Here is a 15,314-nt window from a genome sequence, read left to right on the forward strand (position 1 = left end):
GGTGATGTTCAGCACCCTCACCCTCCCACCCCCCTTCCCAGGACTCACGAGGTGATGAGCCTCCTCTCCAGGGGCCCAGCCACGTCGTACATGGCCAGCCGGTCCCGGCACTCGGCCAGCGTCCACTCCAGCCGAAGCTTGAGCATAAGGTCCTTGGGACCCTGCAGGTGCCACAGGCAGCTGGAGGCCAGGTGGTCGGGCCCCTTCAGCCGGAGGACCTGGCCCTGGTCCACGTAGCTGTAGCGGTAGCAGCCTGGAGGAGGGAGAGGGACAGGCCCCCTGACCCCTGTTCACCAGGAGGAGAGAGCCAGGGGGCCAGCTGGTCCTCACCTGGGCGGGGGTGGTGCAGGGAGAGCCACTGGGTGGGCATGGGCCCCCACGTGCTAGGTCCCATCTCTCTGTTTCCCTGCTGGTTTCCGTCTCCAGTCTCCTCACCCATGCATTCACTCAGTGGTCCGTTCATTCATTCACTTAGCCCTCCCTGAGCTCTCCATGCCAGGCGAGTGTCACAAAGATTCAGTCACTGCCCGGGAGCACCAAGAGCGGTGAGGACAGATACAGAGCCCAGCGGTAACAGTTCAGGAAGAGAGGACGCCGAGCCCAGCTGCAGGGCAGGGAAGATCTGGCGGGTAGCGGACAGGGTCACGGTGTGAGCAAAGGGCCGGGGGCCCGGGTGGGGTTTGAGGCCAGAGAACAAGCTGGAGAAGGGAGGCAGGGGCCAGATTGTACCTAGGAGAGGAGGTGCTTTCTCCCACGGCCATGGGGAGCCACCGAGGGTTATGCAGGGCTGGGACGTGGCCGAGCTTGGGTCACAGACTCCTCTGGCTGCTGGGAGCAGCTCCGAGGAGGCTGGGAGACCATCAAGGTGCCGTAAGGGAAGGAGAGGGGAGAGCGCGTCCCAGTGGGGGTTGAGAAGCAGCCTGGGTAGAGGAAGTGAGCTCAGGCTGAGGAGGAGGAAACGCCAGAGTGAAACAGGTTGCGCTCATGAGGCATTTGATGCCCGCCTGCCGGGAGGGCTCCGTGAGCCGAGCTGGCTGCTGTGATTCTTCCCGCTTACAGAGCTGGGCCAGACAGACCCGGGCTCACCGAACCTTCCCTGGGTCTTGGTTGGCTGCCCTGGAGAATGCGGGCCGTGACACCAGCCTCGCGGGGTCATCACTTGCTTGGGGGTGACACCCGCTAGCATGCCCGGTGTAGCACCCAGACCTCACGCTAAGTAGGTGCTCAGCGCGTGTGTAGTGACTGCTCTGTGGGGGGTGTGGGGAGAGGCAGAAGGTGGGGCTGGGGAGCGAGTCCTGAGACCTGTCACCCTTCGGCTGTTGCCCCCTGGAGGCGCAGACAGAGACAGTCTCATTGGCTGGCCACTCTCCCTTCACACCTGGTTCATCAGCAGCAATACCCCCCCCCCCCACTCCCCAGGCACCTCCTGTCTTGGGTTTGGACTCTAGCCCCACCGTCTACACCACTTGTGCACGAACTCCCTCCCCCAGCATCGCCATCGGGCCCCCACCATGGGTTTGATTTAGGCTCCAGAAACCAGCAGCAAACAATCTGTCCCCTGGACCACAAGTATCTCCTTGAAGCCTCCCCATAGCCAGTGAAGCTGTGGGGATGTGGGAACAAGCCCCAGAGTGTGGGGGGCAACTCAGGGTGCAGGGAGCGCCCACACCCCACCTCAGGTCCTGGCGCCCCCTCCCATTAGCCCAGTGACCCTGGGCCAGTTGCTTAGCTGCTGGGTTCTGTCAAACGAACACTGCATTAGTCTTTAATCCTGCCTCTCTCTCCAGGTGCTCTGAGGACCAAAGATGGAATGCAGATGAACAGGCTTTGCTCAGATGCTGCTCCCTCAACCCCCCAGCCCCTGGCCATCCTGATTCAAACTGGGGAGCAGAGTTCCCCAGGGGGAGATCTGTGACTCCTGCAGACGGAAGAGACAGGGGAAAGCTGCTTGTCTGTTTCGGGTCATCTGTCGTCTCTAAGTCTTGTTCCAAGTTGATGCTTCGTTTTTGACATTTTAATAATTACTCTTTTTCTGAGTGGAGAGATATGTGCTGGTCTCTGTTGATAATCCAAAGTATCTTGGGGTGACCCCGTTACCACTGGTCACCGAGAGAAAGTGCATGCACATGCCCAGTGCATTCTCCTCGCCTGCCATTTGCTCATGCTCTTGCCTCTGCCCCAAGTGTCCCTTCCTCTTCTCCACCTGCCAGATTTCTACCTCTGTCCCGTTTGGGTCTGCTGCCTGGCCCACACAAGGACAGCCAGGACTCCCCTCCTCCCCAGTCAGGAGCAACATTTCTCTCCCTCTAGAAGCAGGTCCCTTCCTCTGCCTTGGATGGAGGTCCCTGGTGTCCATCTGCCGTCCCCAGGGCAGAGCAACTCCCCCTTTCTGCTGCCTCTGGGACCTCTATTCTAGTGCTGGCACTTGATGTTATGAGACACTGTTTATTTGTCTGTCTCTCTCATGGGCTCAGAGCTCCTCCGAGGACAGGGGTGAGGACACGGTCATTTCGTGTCCCCAGAGCCTGCCTGGGGCCGGCATGGGGGAAATGTTCACAAAGCCTATAAAAAGGATTTGAGTTGTCATCCTCGCCCCCATTAGACACTGTGCTCCTGGAAGGCAGGGACTCCAGATGTGCACTGAACCAAATAAAATAATTACAAGGCCACTGCCAGCAATTTGGGGACCCATGGACAGCCAGCACAGGCAAGGGCAGCCGGAAAGCCCAGTCCGACCGAGGGTCAGGGCGATGTGAGTAGCAGCGCAGTGTAAGATGGTAGATGATAAGTAGGTATGTAGATGGATCAGTTTCTCACATTCTCCTTTGAACCAGTTTTACCATTCTACTCATTCCCTCATTAATATGTTAACTAAATCTTTGACGTGTGGCTCACTACAGTTTTGCTTGAGAATCATGATTTTAGCAATTTGAAAATTGCTCATCACCTCCATCTACCAAAGAAGTAAGCATCTGACCAACCAGAAGATAAGAGAGGGAATAATGAGGATTTAAATTCTGCCTCCCTCCCTGAGACGGGGCCGATGTCCTCAGCCCGGCCTCAGCTCTGGGTAGAAACTCTAGGTAGTATAAGAAGAACCTGAGAATGTAAGAGCTTGTGCTCAGGACCGCAGGGTACAGTAGCACAGGTGGTGCACTGCACGACACAGACTGCGATGTGGACAGTGCTCCCTGGCATTGTGCAGCATGGTGGCCCTTCTGGTACTCTGCTTCCCAGGGCTCAGGAGAAAGACCGTGGAACCTCTGGGAGGAAAGCAGGGTGAGTCTGGTAATATGGCATGGGAGTGGGGTAGGAGGACAGGGCAGAAGAGCCTGGCTAAGAAGGACAAGGAAAATGGGAAGGGAGTATCCTTGAATGTGACAGAAATATCTCCAAGAGACCAAGTCCATGGGTGGAAATTAGCTTGTGAGCAAACTGAGTTCAGTGATGAAAAAGCAGTCATATTTATGTGCACCTAAACCGGCACACCCCACACGGGCCACGCATGCATGCATGCACACACGCACATGCACACACGCACATGCGCACACGCGCTCATGCACGCACACACGCAGGGATACACAATGGTCACCTCCCCCCACGGCCCCAGCCTTGCTCAGGACTCATCACCGAGTCCACCATGGCACCCCTTGGGTCACCCCAGGCCACTGCTCCCTGCTCTCACCGCAAGCCACATGGTCCCCTGACACTTGACCAAGCCAAGCAAAAGGGCAACTCAAAAGGAAATGGAGAGGGGAAACAAAAGAGCATACCCAGCGTGGAATTCAGAGCAACTATGTCTTTCATGCTGGCTTCTGTTAAAAGGAAAGGAACAAACAAATAAACAAAGACCAAAAGTAAATAAAGAAAATGAAATGAAAAATGAAACTGAAAATAGAAGAGACCATCAGAGCCAGCCTGTCTGAAATTGACTGAGTGCCACCTCCCTTCCCGCCCCCTTGCAGCCCAGCCTCCATCCTGGCTCTGGGGTCACTTGGAGGCCCACCCTGAGAGCATCCCAGACTGCGCCACCCTGGCCACACCATCCCGCATCCCCCTCCCCAGTACTGACCCAGGATCACCAGGCCCTCCGGGTCCATCTCGTACTCGGCCCTGTAGGGGGCAGGGGCTGAGCTGTTGGCCGTGGACAGCAGCTCCTCCACCAGCAGCGCCCGCACCACCTCGGGGCTCAGCATCGGCCGGCGGTGCTCGGGGATTTCGAGGATGAACCAGAAGAAGCAGGTGAGAGGTCCCTCCCTGAGGCAGGCAGAAATGAGAGGGATGGGGAGGGGCCTGGAATCTGGCCCTGCCCAACCCACTGCTCCTGCGGGGGAGACCACCAAGCCTGGTTCACGCTTCCTACCTCCACCTCATGGAAACCTCCTAACACCCAAGATGCTGTCTGCTGCCCTGTGTCACAGGGGGACTGAAGCACAGGAGGGTATGCCACCGATCAGAGGCGGGTACTCATATGGCACAGCTAGGGCACCCCCCGCCACTCCCACTCCAACCACGGCCTTGCCTGATGCGTGCCAGGCCCAAGCACACCACAGTCGTTGTCTAGTGTGGATTCCTACCACATTGTTGTACCCATTCTACAGATGAGGAAACCGAGCTCAGTGAAAGGAGTTCGCACCCAGGCAGTCCAGTTGCCATTCTGTGCCTCGGTTTCCCCATTTTTAAAAACAAGGGCATTGCATCAGTAGCCTACAGCATCCCCTCTTGTTCTTTGAGTCTAAGGTCCTAGCGAGGGCTGGTCAGGGGGCCAGAGTGACTCACCCGAAGGAGTAGACTGAGCTGGAGTTGTAGTAGGTACCCAGGCGGGTGCTGGCGATGAGCTCCTTGAGCTGAAAGGAGGGAAAACGAGAGCCCCCTGGTGACCGTGTGCAGAAACCCCCTTCCTGCCTTGGAGTGCTCTTTGCCCTTCCCGGCCACCCCGTTTGACAGGCACCTGCAAGGTAGAGAGGCTTGCCCCTAGTCACCTGGGGGGCAGTGGCCACTCAGGGAGAACCTCACCCCCAATCTTTTCCCCTCCCCCTATGCCTGGGCACTGCCCCCCAACACTGCCCTTCCATCAGCTCTAGCCTATACCAGACCCCCCACAGCTTCTCTCCCTCTTGTCAAAAATCACCCCTCAACTCTAGAAATCCCCACTGGGCTCTGGAGTCTGCTCCTTACCCCCAGCCACCAGCCACGGGAGCTCAGCTGGTTAGTGTGTGCACATGTTCATGACTGGAAGGGGGACAGCCATCGTGGCTGTTAAGGAGCAGGATGGAGCTGTGGGCAACTGAGGCACAGTCCGACACAGAACTCCGGGAGATGGTGTGGGCATCCTCGGAACTGTCCCCTCACCAAGGCCAAGGGATTGACCCATTGACTTGGCATAATCAGGGCCTCCCCACCCCTCCTCACCCCGTGCATCCCCTCCCGTCCCCGCAGCCCTTCCCTACCATCTTCTGGGCTTTGGCAGTTTCACTGCGGAAGGCACTGGACTCCCGGCGGGCGAGGTCCTGGGAGAAGTGGCGATTGAGCACGCGGAGGCTGCCGGAGTACACCTGGCTGACCGTCACCTCCGCCTTGTACCCTGAGCAGGACGCAACCAACAAGGTCAACCAAGGGGGCAGCCAGGGGAGACTCCTGTCTCCCCGACGCCTTCTCCTGTCACCCAGACCCACAGCTCAGCCTCCAGCATCTGGGACCTCTGAGGCTCCACCATCATCATCATCTCTGTCCCTGTCATCATGTCACCCAGTGTGTTTTAGTGACAGGGAGGACGAGGCCCGTGGATCACTTCCTGAGGGCTCGCAGTCAGAAGCTGATGCAATCATCCAGCCAGGATATAGATGATGTAAAAGCCAGGAAAACCACATGGCCTAGAAGGGGTTAGCACCTCTCTGCACCCTTCCTTTCCCCAGATTGTCCCGGCTGCCCCTACCGTGTGGGGTACACTAGTAACCCCAGACAGCTGCATCTCCCCCCTGCAGAGCTACCCATGGTGGGTGAGACAGGCTTGACTCCAGTGAGGGACTTTAAGGGGAGCCCAAGGTACAACTGAGGGAACATGACCAAGAAACACGGCCTGGCCCAGGATGACCGACCAGCTGAGATGGGAGGATTGGAGCATCCACTGGGAAGGGGGGAGGGAGGGAATACCTTTAAGGGCAGAGGGAACAACATATGCAAAGGCCCTGTGGCAGAGGGCTAATGGTGAGCACTGGGTTGAAACCTCTTTGGCTGGAGCCATCAGATAAGGGGAAGGGCAGCAAGAGGCTGGGACCTCAGCAAGACAGGATTTGGGTCTTTACCTGATGCACAAAGGAAACCACAAAGGGTTTAAGATCGAGGATGACATCATCAGGTTTCCACTTTGTAAAAACCTGTTTTGGCTGACAGTGAAGAAACTAGACTCATAGCCCTGGGCATATACCCCTATTCATTCAATTTATGCATCCATTCAACAAATGTGACTTGAGAACCTGCTACATTAGGTGCTGGTCTAAAGCACTCAGGGATATGTCAGTAGAACCATGAATAAAACAATAAAGAAAAAAACCTTGCCCTTAAGAGCTTGTAGTTTAGTGAGAAAAATCAGACAATAAACAACAAACATAGCATAGAACACATTAGAGGTGTAAGTGCTGTGGGAGTCAGGGAGGAGGGTGGGCTGCCCCAGGGAGGGCAGCGAAGAAGGCGATGATGTTAGTCACATGGATGTTAATCTCTGGAAAGAGTGATCCTGGCAGGGGAACCAGCAAGTGCAAAGGCCCTGGGGCAGATGCTCATCTGGTGGATTTCAGAAACACCAAAGAGAGAAGGGGAAGAGAGCAAGAAGCGATGAGAAGGGGGAGAGGACAGCCACACAGCATTGGGCCGACCACAGGGGACATCGGTTTTACTGTGGATGAGGTAGGGGCCATAGGAGGTTTAAGCAGAGAGGTTAGGGGCTTGGATCTGCTTTCTGAAATGATCCCTCCACAATTGTGTGGCGAACAGGCTCTAAGGAAGCAAGGGCAGAAGCCAGGAGACCCACGGGAGGCTTCCGTAGTCATCCAGTGACTCATCTGTTGGCCAGGCGTGGGGCACCGGAGCCTGGACCAGGCTGTGCAGGAAGGTGGTGAGAAGTGAGCGATCAGAGGCAGGCTACAGTCTGCAGTTAGAGATGACCAGGTTTGCTGGCAAACTGGGGCTGGGGTGTAAAAGAGAGGAGTCAGTGGGAGCAACCGGAAGGGTGGGATGCATCTTTAAAGCCAGGGGCCCTGGATGAGACCCTGAAAGAGGTGGGCTGAGCAGGGAGAAGGAGAATCCCTCCATTAGCGAAGGACACGGAGGAGAGGCTGCAGCTATGAGCTGGGGGAAGAGAAATGCGGGCCCCCTGGAAGCCAAGGGAGGAAAGGGCTCCAAGGAGGAGGGAGTGACGTGCCTGGTCAGGTTGCCAATGGGTGAGATGCACTGAGGACAGCGGACTGGCCATCGGATCTAGCAAGCTGACCATGGGCAACCTTGGTAAGCACCACTGGGTGGGGGCAGGGGAGCCAGATGGGGAAAACTTGCTCGAGGGGTTGGGGGTGCAGAATCGGAGACAGCTCTTTCAAGGCGTTTGCTGCAAAGAGGAACAGAGAAATGGGGGTGGGGGACACCAGCGGGATTTGGCTAAGGGAACAAGGAATGTGCTCGTACGGGGACAGGCCACCGCTGGAATCTGGCCACTGCGCAGGAGGACAGCTGCCTTTGGAAAGGGCAGGGACGGTTCACCTGTGGGGACAGGGCAGGAGGGCAGATCCCATGGGTGCTTCTGGGAAGGCATGTGGCCAGCTTCCATGGGGTTTCTCTTCTAAGTGGTTCCATTTGTCCAAGCAGGGGGCAAAGTGTGCGTGTGTGGAGGCGGGAGGTTTGGAAAGAAAGCGTAAACTGTCAGCCAGGAGAGCAGGAGGGGGAAAGTATGAGGAAAATACAGATAGGCAGTATTAAAGGATCCCACCGCAAGCAGAATGTACCCTGGTGCCCCGGGGCTATGCGTGTGGCTGGCGGGGTGGGGGGGAGCCAGCTGCCACCCCCACCTCTCCTCTCCTCAGTCCCTTTCTGAGTCACACTGCCACTCAACCAGTCATTGGCAACTCACTCTGGGCTTCTCTTGTGCCCATAGACTAGGCCCCTTTTCCCTCTCCCCTTCCACATGCATCTCTTTGCCCAGTGCCAAGCCCCCCGGAGCACAGCCTGAGCCCAGGTGGGAGGAATCCTTCAAACAGCTCCTGAAGTGTGGCCTTTATCCTAACTCCCTTTGTGGGCGCTGGAGTTGGCTTCCCCCAGCTGAGGCTTTGCAGCGCTCAGCCCCTGGGTCCTCAGCCCCATGGTACACCCACTCCCCGAGGGGTGATTCACTCCTGGAGCATAATCAGGAGAAATTAGACTCCACAAAGAAAGACAATTGGCAGTCGAGTTCCTGGCCCTCCAGCCTGACACCGTGGTTTACCCTGAAGACTAATTATCTGGCCTCCTGAGGAGGCCTTGGTGGCCCTGTGCTATTTGGGGTGCTGGCTTCCAGCCGGTGGTGAAATGCACACAGCTTCCACTCCCCCCCCCACATCGCTGGTGGCTCTGAGGCTCTGAGCAGACTCGCGGTCCCCTCTGAGTCACTGCAGGCCTGGGCTTCCCAAGGGCATCGGCCCAGGGGCTCATTCCAGACACCCCCTACCCCGACGCCCCCTGGATCTGGGCCTAGGATGGACCTGATGAGGCTCCATAGTGGGTCCCCATTCCTTTTGAGGAGCCTGAAATTCCACCACGAGATTTAGCCAGTACAACTATTTCTGGAAAGGCTCTGATCACCTGGGCAAGGTGTCTTGTCTCCATGGCTCCCCGGGCCCGCGCTTCCTCTGTTCTAGCCCATGCCGTGCTTTCCGGTGCGGGCAGGGGCTGTCTCCAGAGCCTGGCCCAGAGCCTGGCGCACAGAAGGGGCTGGGTGCTGAGCATCTGAATAAGTGCACGTTAGGGAATGAGCTTCCAGAGTGCGGGGGAGTGTTTTCGTCAGCAGCATCTAACATGCTTTATCCGTTCCTTCCCGTTGCCAAGAGCTAACAGAACCCGGTACGCTCTCCATCAGCTTCAGAGGAGGACACGGCAGGTGCTCAGGAGTGTTTATTGAATGAATGAATGAATCCATGCATGTATGCATGAATGAATGGAAGGATAGATAAATGGACCCAGAATATGGGCCAGGTGCTCCTGAGACTCCAGGGGACCGGTTGAGGGCTGTGATACCAGGAAGGGGAGGCCAGAGTTCAGGACAGGGGAGGGGCCCCGGGCTGCCTGCTTGATCCCCTCTCATTGGGTGTTGAATTGCAGGTGTGCCTGAGCTGGGATAAGAAAGCCAGCTCTGTGCTAGGGCAGCCCCCTGGGTACTCGAGTTCTGTGTCTCCCTCCCCTTTTTCCCCACTCATGCTGGGGCCCTGGAGACCCGGAGGTGGCGGGGCTGTGGTCCCCACCCTAGAAAAGTTCTCAGGTTGGGCTCGAGTGAGCAGAGGTGCTAAATGGTGCAGGTACCACCGGCGCCACTGGGCCTCCTCCCACGGAGCCAACTGGCTCCGAGCCCAGGGGCAACCCAGGAGGGCTTCAGGGAAGGGGAGGCAATGTTATACTCCTTCTGCTTGTTGGTTCACAAGAGTTGGGTGCTGTGAGATCACTCCTTCCCCAGCTGGGGACACTTGGTGCCAGGAAGGAAGTTGCACTTGGCCTGAGCCCCAGGACCTAGAACACAGGTGCAGTAGCTCTCCCATCTCACGGGACAGAAGGAGGACTCAGAGAGGAAGCTCGTTGGCCAAGAGTATGCAGTGTGTTGCTAGGCATTGCTGAGCCTGGAATTCTGATCTGTCTTGCTATATACCCCCCACAGCCATCCCAAGTCATCGCCAGGTGCCTCTCCCAGAAGGGCCCACCGCTTACCTATGAAATACCAGAGCAGGACCCCCACTGAAGCCAGCAGGACAAGGGCCAGCCACAGCGGTGCCAGGCGGAGGTAGTCCCGGACTTTTCTCTTGGAGTTCTTAGGGGCCTTGAACATCCCCTCTGGCTCTGCCTCCTCACCGTCACCTCCATCACCCTGTCCACCAGCTGCCTGGGGGGCCTCGGCCACAGGCATCCTGGTAGAGAAACAGACCAGGGTTGGAAATGGCCCAACAGTGGCAAAGGGGCTTTTGCCAAAGATCAATGGCACAAGAAGGAAGACACCCCCCCTGCCCTTGGGACAGGAAGGTCCCAACCCTAGAAGCAGTGATTGAGAGTGGGCCCCGAGACAGCTCATAGAGCAGGAAAGCAAGCCTCGGAGCAGCTCGCTCCAGAGGACAAGCAGCAGAGCGGGAACCTATCCAGCTCTGGGACCCCTGCTTCTGTAGCCATACCAGCCCCTCTGTGGCCAGAGGCCGGGTGGAGGTTTCCATGCCTGAGTCCCCCGCCCCTCCGGAGATTAGATCCACAGCTGGAGCTCCTGGAGTACAAATGTCTATAAGCCAGCTCCTCATGCCTCTGGCTTTCCTTGCACTGGGTGCCTTTCCTTCCTCTTGGTTCTCCAAAGCACAGCTTCCAGAAATACTGATCCCCCTCTCCCATTCCCTTAAACCCTCCCCCGGAAGGCCCTGAGCCACCACCCTGCTGGGCCAGAGAGCTGCCCTTCCAGAAGTCCCATCCCTCTTGTCTCCCCTGCTGAAGGTCTCCTCGGGACAGGGAAGGGGGCACAAATTAACATTGATTCATTGGGTGTCTATGGAACACATTTCATTTCATCCTCTGGTCACCCGGGGATGTTAGGATCGTTGTCCCCAGTGTTCTTCCTCCTCAGGCCCACTCTGCACAGACAATTGACGTGTATCACCTTGCTTGAACCTTTGTACACCAGTCAGGGTTCTGTACCCATTGGACAGATGAGGAAACCGAGACCCGGAGTGTTTTAATCACAACTCACTCTGGGGTTTTTCTAGCCTCGTTTTCCCAGTGTGATTCTAATATCTGTCCCTCGCTATCAACCCCATTGTACAGATGGAAAAACTGAACCCTGGAGGCTGAGCCACTGGCCCAGGGTCATATAACAGGAAAGCAGCAGGAGGTGGGGGTAAAGCCCAGGTGTCTGACTCTCTGCTCCTCCCACCACCCTGGGCTGCTTCCTGTTAAGTGAGCTGTTAATGAACAATCAGAATTTAATAATAACCGAGTGACGTCCGTCTCAGTGCCCTGAGCCCGCAGCTGTATCTTCAGGAACCTCCTCCCCCAACCCAGGAAACTTCAGGTGTTACTCGGCTTCTCAGGCGGATCTTCCCACCATACAGAGAAGGGTCTCCAGCCACCCACCCACCAAGCTGAGCGAGGATTCTAGACCACCGAGAAGTTTCTTCTTACTGCATCCAGAAATGCTGCTGTAGCACTAACACCCATCCCCAGATGTGTATGTGTGTCGAGGTGGGAGGGGTTTGCTTTGAGCTGTGACTTGGGTTTTCACACGGTGGGTTTTCTGAACATGGGGCTCCTTGGTGTAGTTCAAAGTCCTCCCACCTGGATTCAAGGGGCCTCCTGGACCTCCTTCCGGCTTCCCTGCTCCTTCACTCCTCCTGGCATTGTTCCCAGGTAAGAGTCTCGGGCACCGAGCCATAGGGACCCTTGGAGTCCCCATCCAGTACAAGGGAAGAAGGACTGCTTGCAATTCTCAGCTGCACTGGGACCCCCTTCACCCCTAACCAGAGGATGTCAGTACACATGCGGCAGGCCCTGCTGGCTTTCATGGGGCCACATATCCTGCAATGGTGGGGACAGCCCCGCCCACTGCCCAAAGTGTCCCTAGCATCCCTGGTGAGAAACAGGTTGTCCCGACAAGCTGAGCGGGGCTAGATCAGGGAGCGCCCCGGTGACAGGTCAGCTCCTTGCCCTCCCTCAGCCCAGGTCTACCCCTTCTCCCAGAGATGGCCACACCCCTGATTGACTCTTGAGTCCAGATCACTAAGGGGCTATTTCAGGGTGACTCACAGAGCCCTGGGGACTTGGGAGGCCCAGAGGTGACAATAGTGGACATGTGTCTCAACTCTTTTCTACACACTGTCTCATGTACACCTACAGAGACCCTATGGAAGTAGGTTCTTTTTATTAACCCCAATATACAGTTGAGGAAGTTGAGGCAGAGAGAGGTTGAGCAACTTGGCCAAGTTCTCCCAGCTGATTAGTAGCAGAGCCAGGCTGCAAAACACAGCGCTGTGTCTCCAGATTTGCACCGTGACCCCTACACTCCCCTGCCTCACACATCGTCGGGGTACTAGTGGGGAAAATGAGGCACAGGGAAGGTCAGACGGAGGTCTCTCAAAGGAGGCACCAAGGGGAGCAGTCGAGGGTCAGATGTGCAGTAGGCCCCCCTCCCTTCTTCTTCCCACCCCCCAGACCAGGCCTTCCTTCCACGGAGTCATCTCCTTCATAAGCGCCCCCTCACCCCCATCTGGGAGGACTGTGAGCCTCTCCAAGGAGCCCAGTTTTAGAAAAGCCACTGTGTAAAAACCCAGGATTAGATAGAGCCCAAGGGTCACCTGGGTTCCCCGTCACCTCCCACCAGGACTCCTGGGACCCTGGTCATTCTGTCCCCTCCCACCCTCCTCTGCAGCCACTCCTGGTTGCTTGCCAGACCTTGCACAGATCAGGTGCATCCCACCTCGGGGCCTTCGTGCTGGCTGTTCCCTTTTCCTTCAGTTTGCTCCAAGGCCTGGCCTTTCCCTCCTTCATGTCTTTGCTCCAATTTCTTCAGAGCACTTCTGGCGACCTCAAATTGCATGCTAGGCTTCTGTGTCCTTTCTCTGTCTCCTCTCTGTATGCTTCTCCCAGCTGCGTGCCTTCTCCAGCAGCAGGGCTGGGCTCTCCATCCTTGTCGTGGAGCCCCTGAGTGCTAGGATCCCAGCTCCTTCCCCACAGCTGGAGGGGCTGTAGGTACACGTGGCCCGGCGGCTTCTCCTGCCTTTTTCTCCCCGCTCCCTCTTTCCCCTTTTGGCACCCCAGTGACACTGGATGTGTCGGCTGTCCATTCTGTCAATAACGAAGATGGCAACATCTACAGGCAACATCTACAGGTCAAGGACTCTTAGCTCGCTCTGCAGGAAGAGCATCACGTAGATCGTTCCTGGAACCCTGAAAACTCGTGGGCATCACCTGGCTTTCCCAGATGCTTTTCCTTCTGCCTGGGCTACCCTCCTCTGACTTGGCCCGCTCCCAGCTGACCCCTGCACACCTCAGCCCAGCTCCCACCTTTTCCTGGCAACTCTCCCAGAATGCCCAGCGGCTGCCTCTCTTGAAGCATCCTGGGCCCCCCCCATCACTGTTCACAGCACCTTGGGGGCATCCGCTGCCCCCTGATGGTGAGCTCCTGGAAGCAGAGGGTGGATATGCCTCAACTGACATTGGGGGCAGGGAGAGGCGAAGCTTCTTCTCTGACCCGAGCCCCTGGCCCCCTCCCTAGCACCTGTTCCTCCTGCTCTCTGACCACTGGAAGCGGAGCTCACGGGGGCGGACCTGGACCTCGTCCCACCTGCCGGCCTTTTGCTGGACGATGCCGCCAACCACATTCTCCTTCAGCCTCCACTAGCCGGGGACCTCTGCTTTGTTATCTCTAGTAGCTGGGGGAAATGAGGTGCAGAGATATAAAATGACTTGCCACGGTCATTCTTCTGAGGCAGGGCAGAGCGGGGAGGAACAGACCCAGAAATCTGATCTAGGGCTGTGGGAAGAAGCTTCTAGCGAGGCTCCCTGGGGCCTAGAGTAGGTCCCTGCTACTTCGTGTGAGCCCAAGTGTGGGGCCGTGTGCCTGGAAATGCCCTCCACAAAGACCAATACATCACAGATGCATACATAGGTGTGCTCCAATGGGGATACATTACAGTACCCACATACCCATCTGTGACCCATAAACTTGTGGAGGCGTTGCTCACACTTCACACCCGTGTGTACATGCTCGAGGGTGTGCACACTCACTTACACACATGCACGCATGCAAGCAGAGCCCGCAGCATTCATCTCTGGGCCTGGGAGCTCAGGGTCCCCCATTTAGCACAGAGTTAGGCTCAGGTCCCTGGATCCCACACCGGGAAGCCCAGGGAGGTGTGCGGGGACAGAGCAGGGCACATCTGGTCTTGCAGAGCAAGAGTGGGGTGCTCAGCCTGGCAAATTGCGCCTCTCCTCCACCCAGTCCCTGCTCCAGAGTCCACCAGCCGCACCTGAACCCCAGCTTCCCAGCACCCCAAACCCACAGTCCCTGCCCTGCCGCCGTGCCTGCGCAGACACCCGGCCTCGCAACACCCTGTCCTACCTCCAGCCCAGCTCTGTGGACCCCTCACCTTCCGCTTACCCAGTTGCTGTCTGGCCGATGCGGCCCTGCAGACCTGGGCAGAGGGCAGAGCTGGGTGGAGGGCTCCAGCCCCAGGGAGCTGGGCCTGGCTCTCTGAAGGGACACTGTCACTGGGTCATTCTCAGATCCCGGTCCCCTGTTCTGGAGGCCCCCGCTTACCTCTGGGAGTGGCAGGTGGGTGCCGGGTCGGCACGCAGGCCCAGAGCCTCTGTTTGTCCAGGCCAAGGTCTCCCTACCCCCACCCAGCCAGCCTGGGCTGGATCAATGGCCCAGAGCCATGGCCAGGGTGTCTGGCCCTTGTCCCCTGTGGCCTGTGGCCCCAGGCTCCATGGACCTGCTGCTGGGTTTAGGTCCGCACTGTGACTGAGCACAGGTAAACAGGCCAGAGGCAGGGGCCAGGCAGGGCCCGCCCCGCCCCACCCCGCCCCACCCCGCCCCATGGGCACCCCGGAGGCTGGCAGGCAGGTATGGGAGATCCGAGCTCTCCCCTGAGGCCTGTTGCCTGGTGATGTTCCTGCCTGGTTACAGCCCCTGGTCCCCTAGAGCACGAGGTGGGGGTGGCCAAGGACAGGGGGCTGTGCAGAGGGGCCGTGCTGTGGGCCAGGCACTCACACGAGTCTCCTTACCGAGTTCGGTGAGACCAGAGGGGCCAGTGGCCAGAAAGAGAACCGGAGGCCCCCGTGGTCTGGGGACAGAAAAGGAGAAAGTGGGTTGGGGGTGGGGTTCAATGCGATTTTCTGTTCCTCTGGAAGTTATTTGAATTACTACATGATTCTCCAGAGCTGTGCTCTCCGTTTCGGTGGCCACTGGCCACATGTGGCTTTTGGGCCCCTGGAATGCAGCCAGTCTGACCTGAGACGCACTTCGTGGGTAAGACACAGACCAGGTCTCCAGGACTTAGTGCAAACATAGAGAACGTAAAATGCCTCGACAAGAGCTTTTCACAACGATGACA

General features: G+C 57.6%; 1 protein-coding gene across 2 annotated transcripts in view; it reads right to left on the reverse strand.

The window, feature by feature from the left end:
- Window positions 1-14,717, reverse strand: part of TMPRSS6 (transmembrane serine protease 6) — a 33,793-nt gene extending 19,076 nt beyond the window's left edge. Inside the window, exons 1-7 of one of the 2 annotated variants that reach the window (XM_047739784.1) lie at window positions 14,519-14,717; window positions 9,940-10,136; window positions 5,451-5,584; window positions 4,780-4,847; window positions 4,073-4,257; window positions 3,774-3,815; window positions 49-253 (exon numbers count right to left, since the gene is read on the reverse strand). In XM_047739784.1, coding sequence (XP_047595740.1) covers window positions 49-253; window positions 3,774-3,815; window positions 4,073-4,257; window positions 4,780-4,847; window positions 5,451-5,584; window positions 9,940-10,135 — 830 coding nt within the window. In that variant the 5' untranslated portion in view covers window position 10,136; window positions 14,519-14,717. The other variant, XM_047739785.1, reaches the window with a different exon arrangement.
- Window positions 14,718-15,314: the final 597 nt, after the last annotated feature.

Source organism: Lutra lutra, chromosome 8 (assembly GCF_902655055.1).
Source record: "Lutra lutra chromosome 8, mLutLut1.2, whole genome shotgun sequence".
Lineage (NCBI taxonomy): Eukaryota > Metazoa > Chordata > Mammalia > Carnivora > Mustelidae > Lutra > Lutra lutra.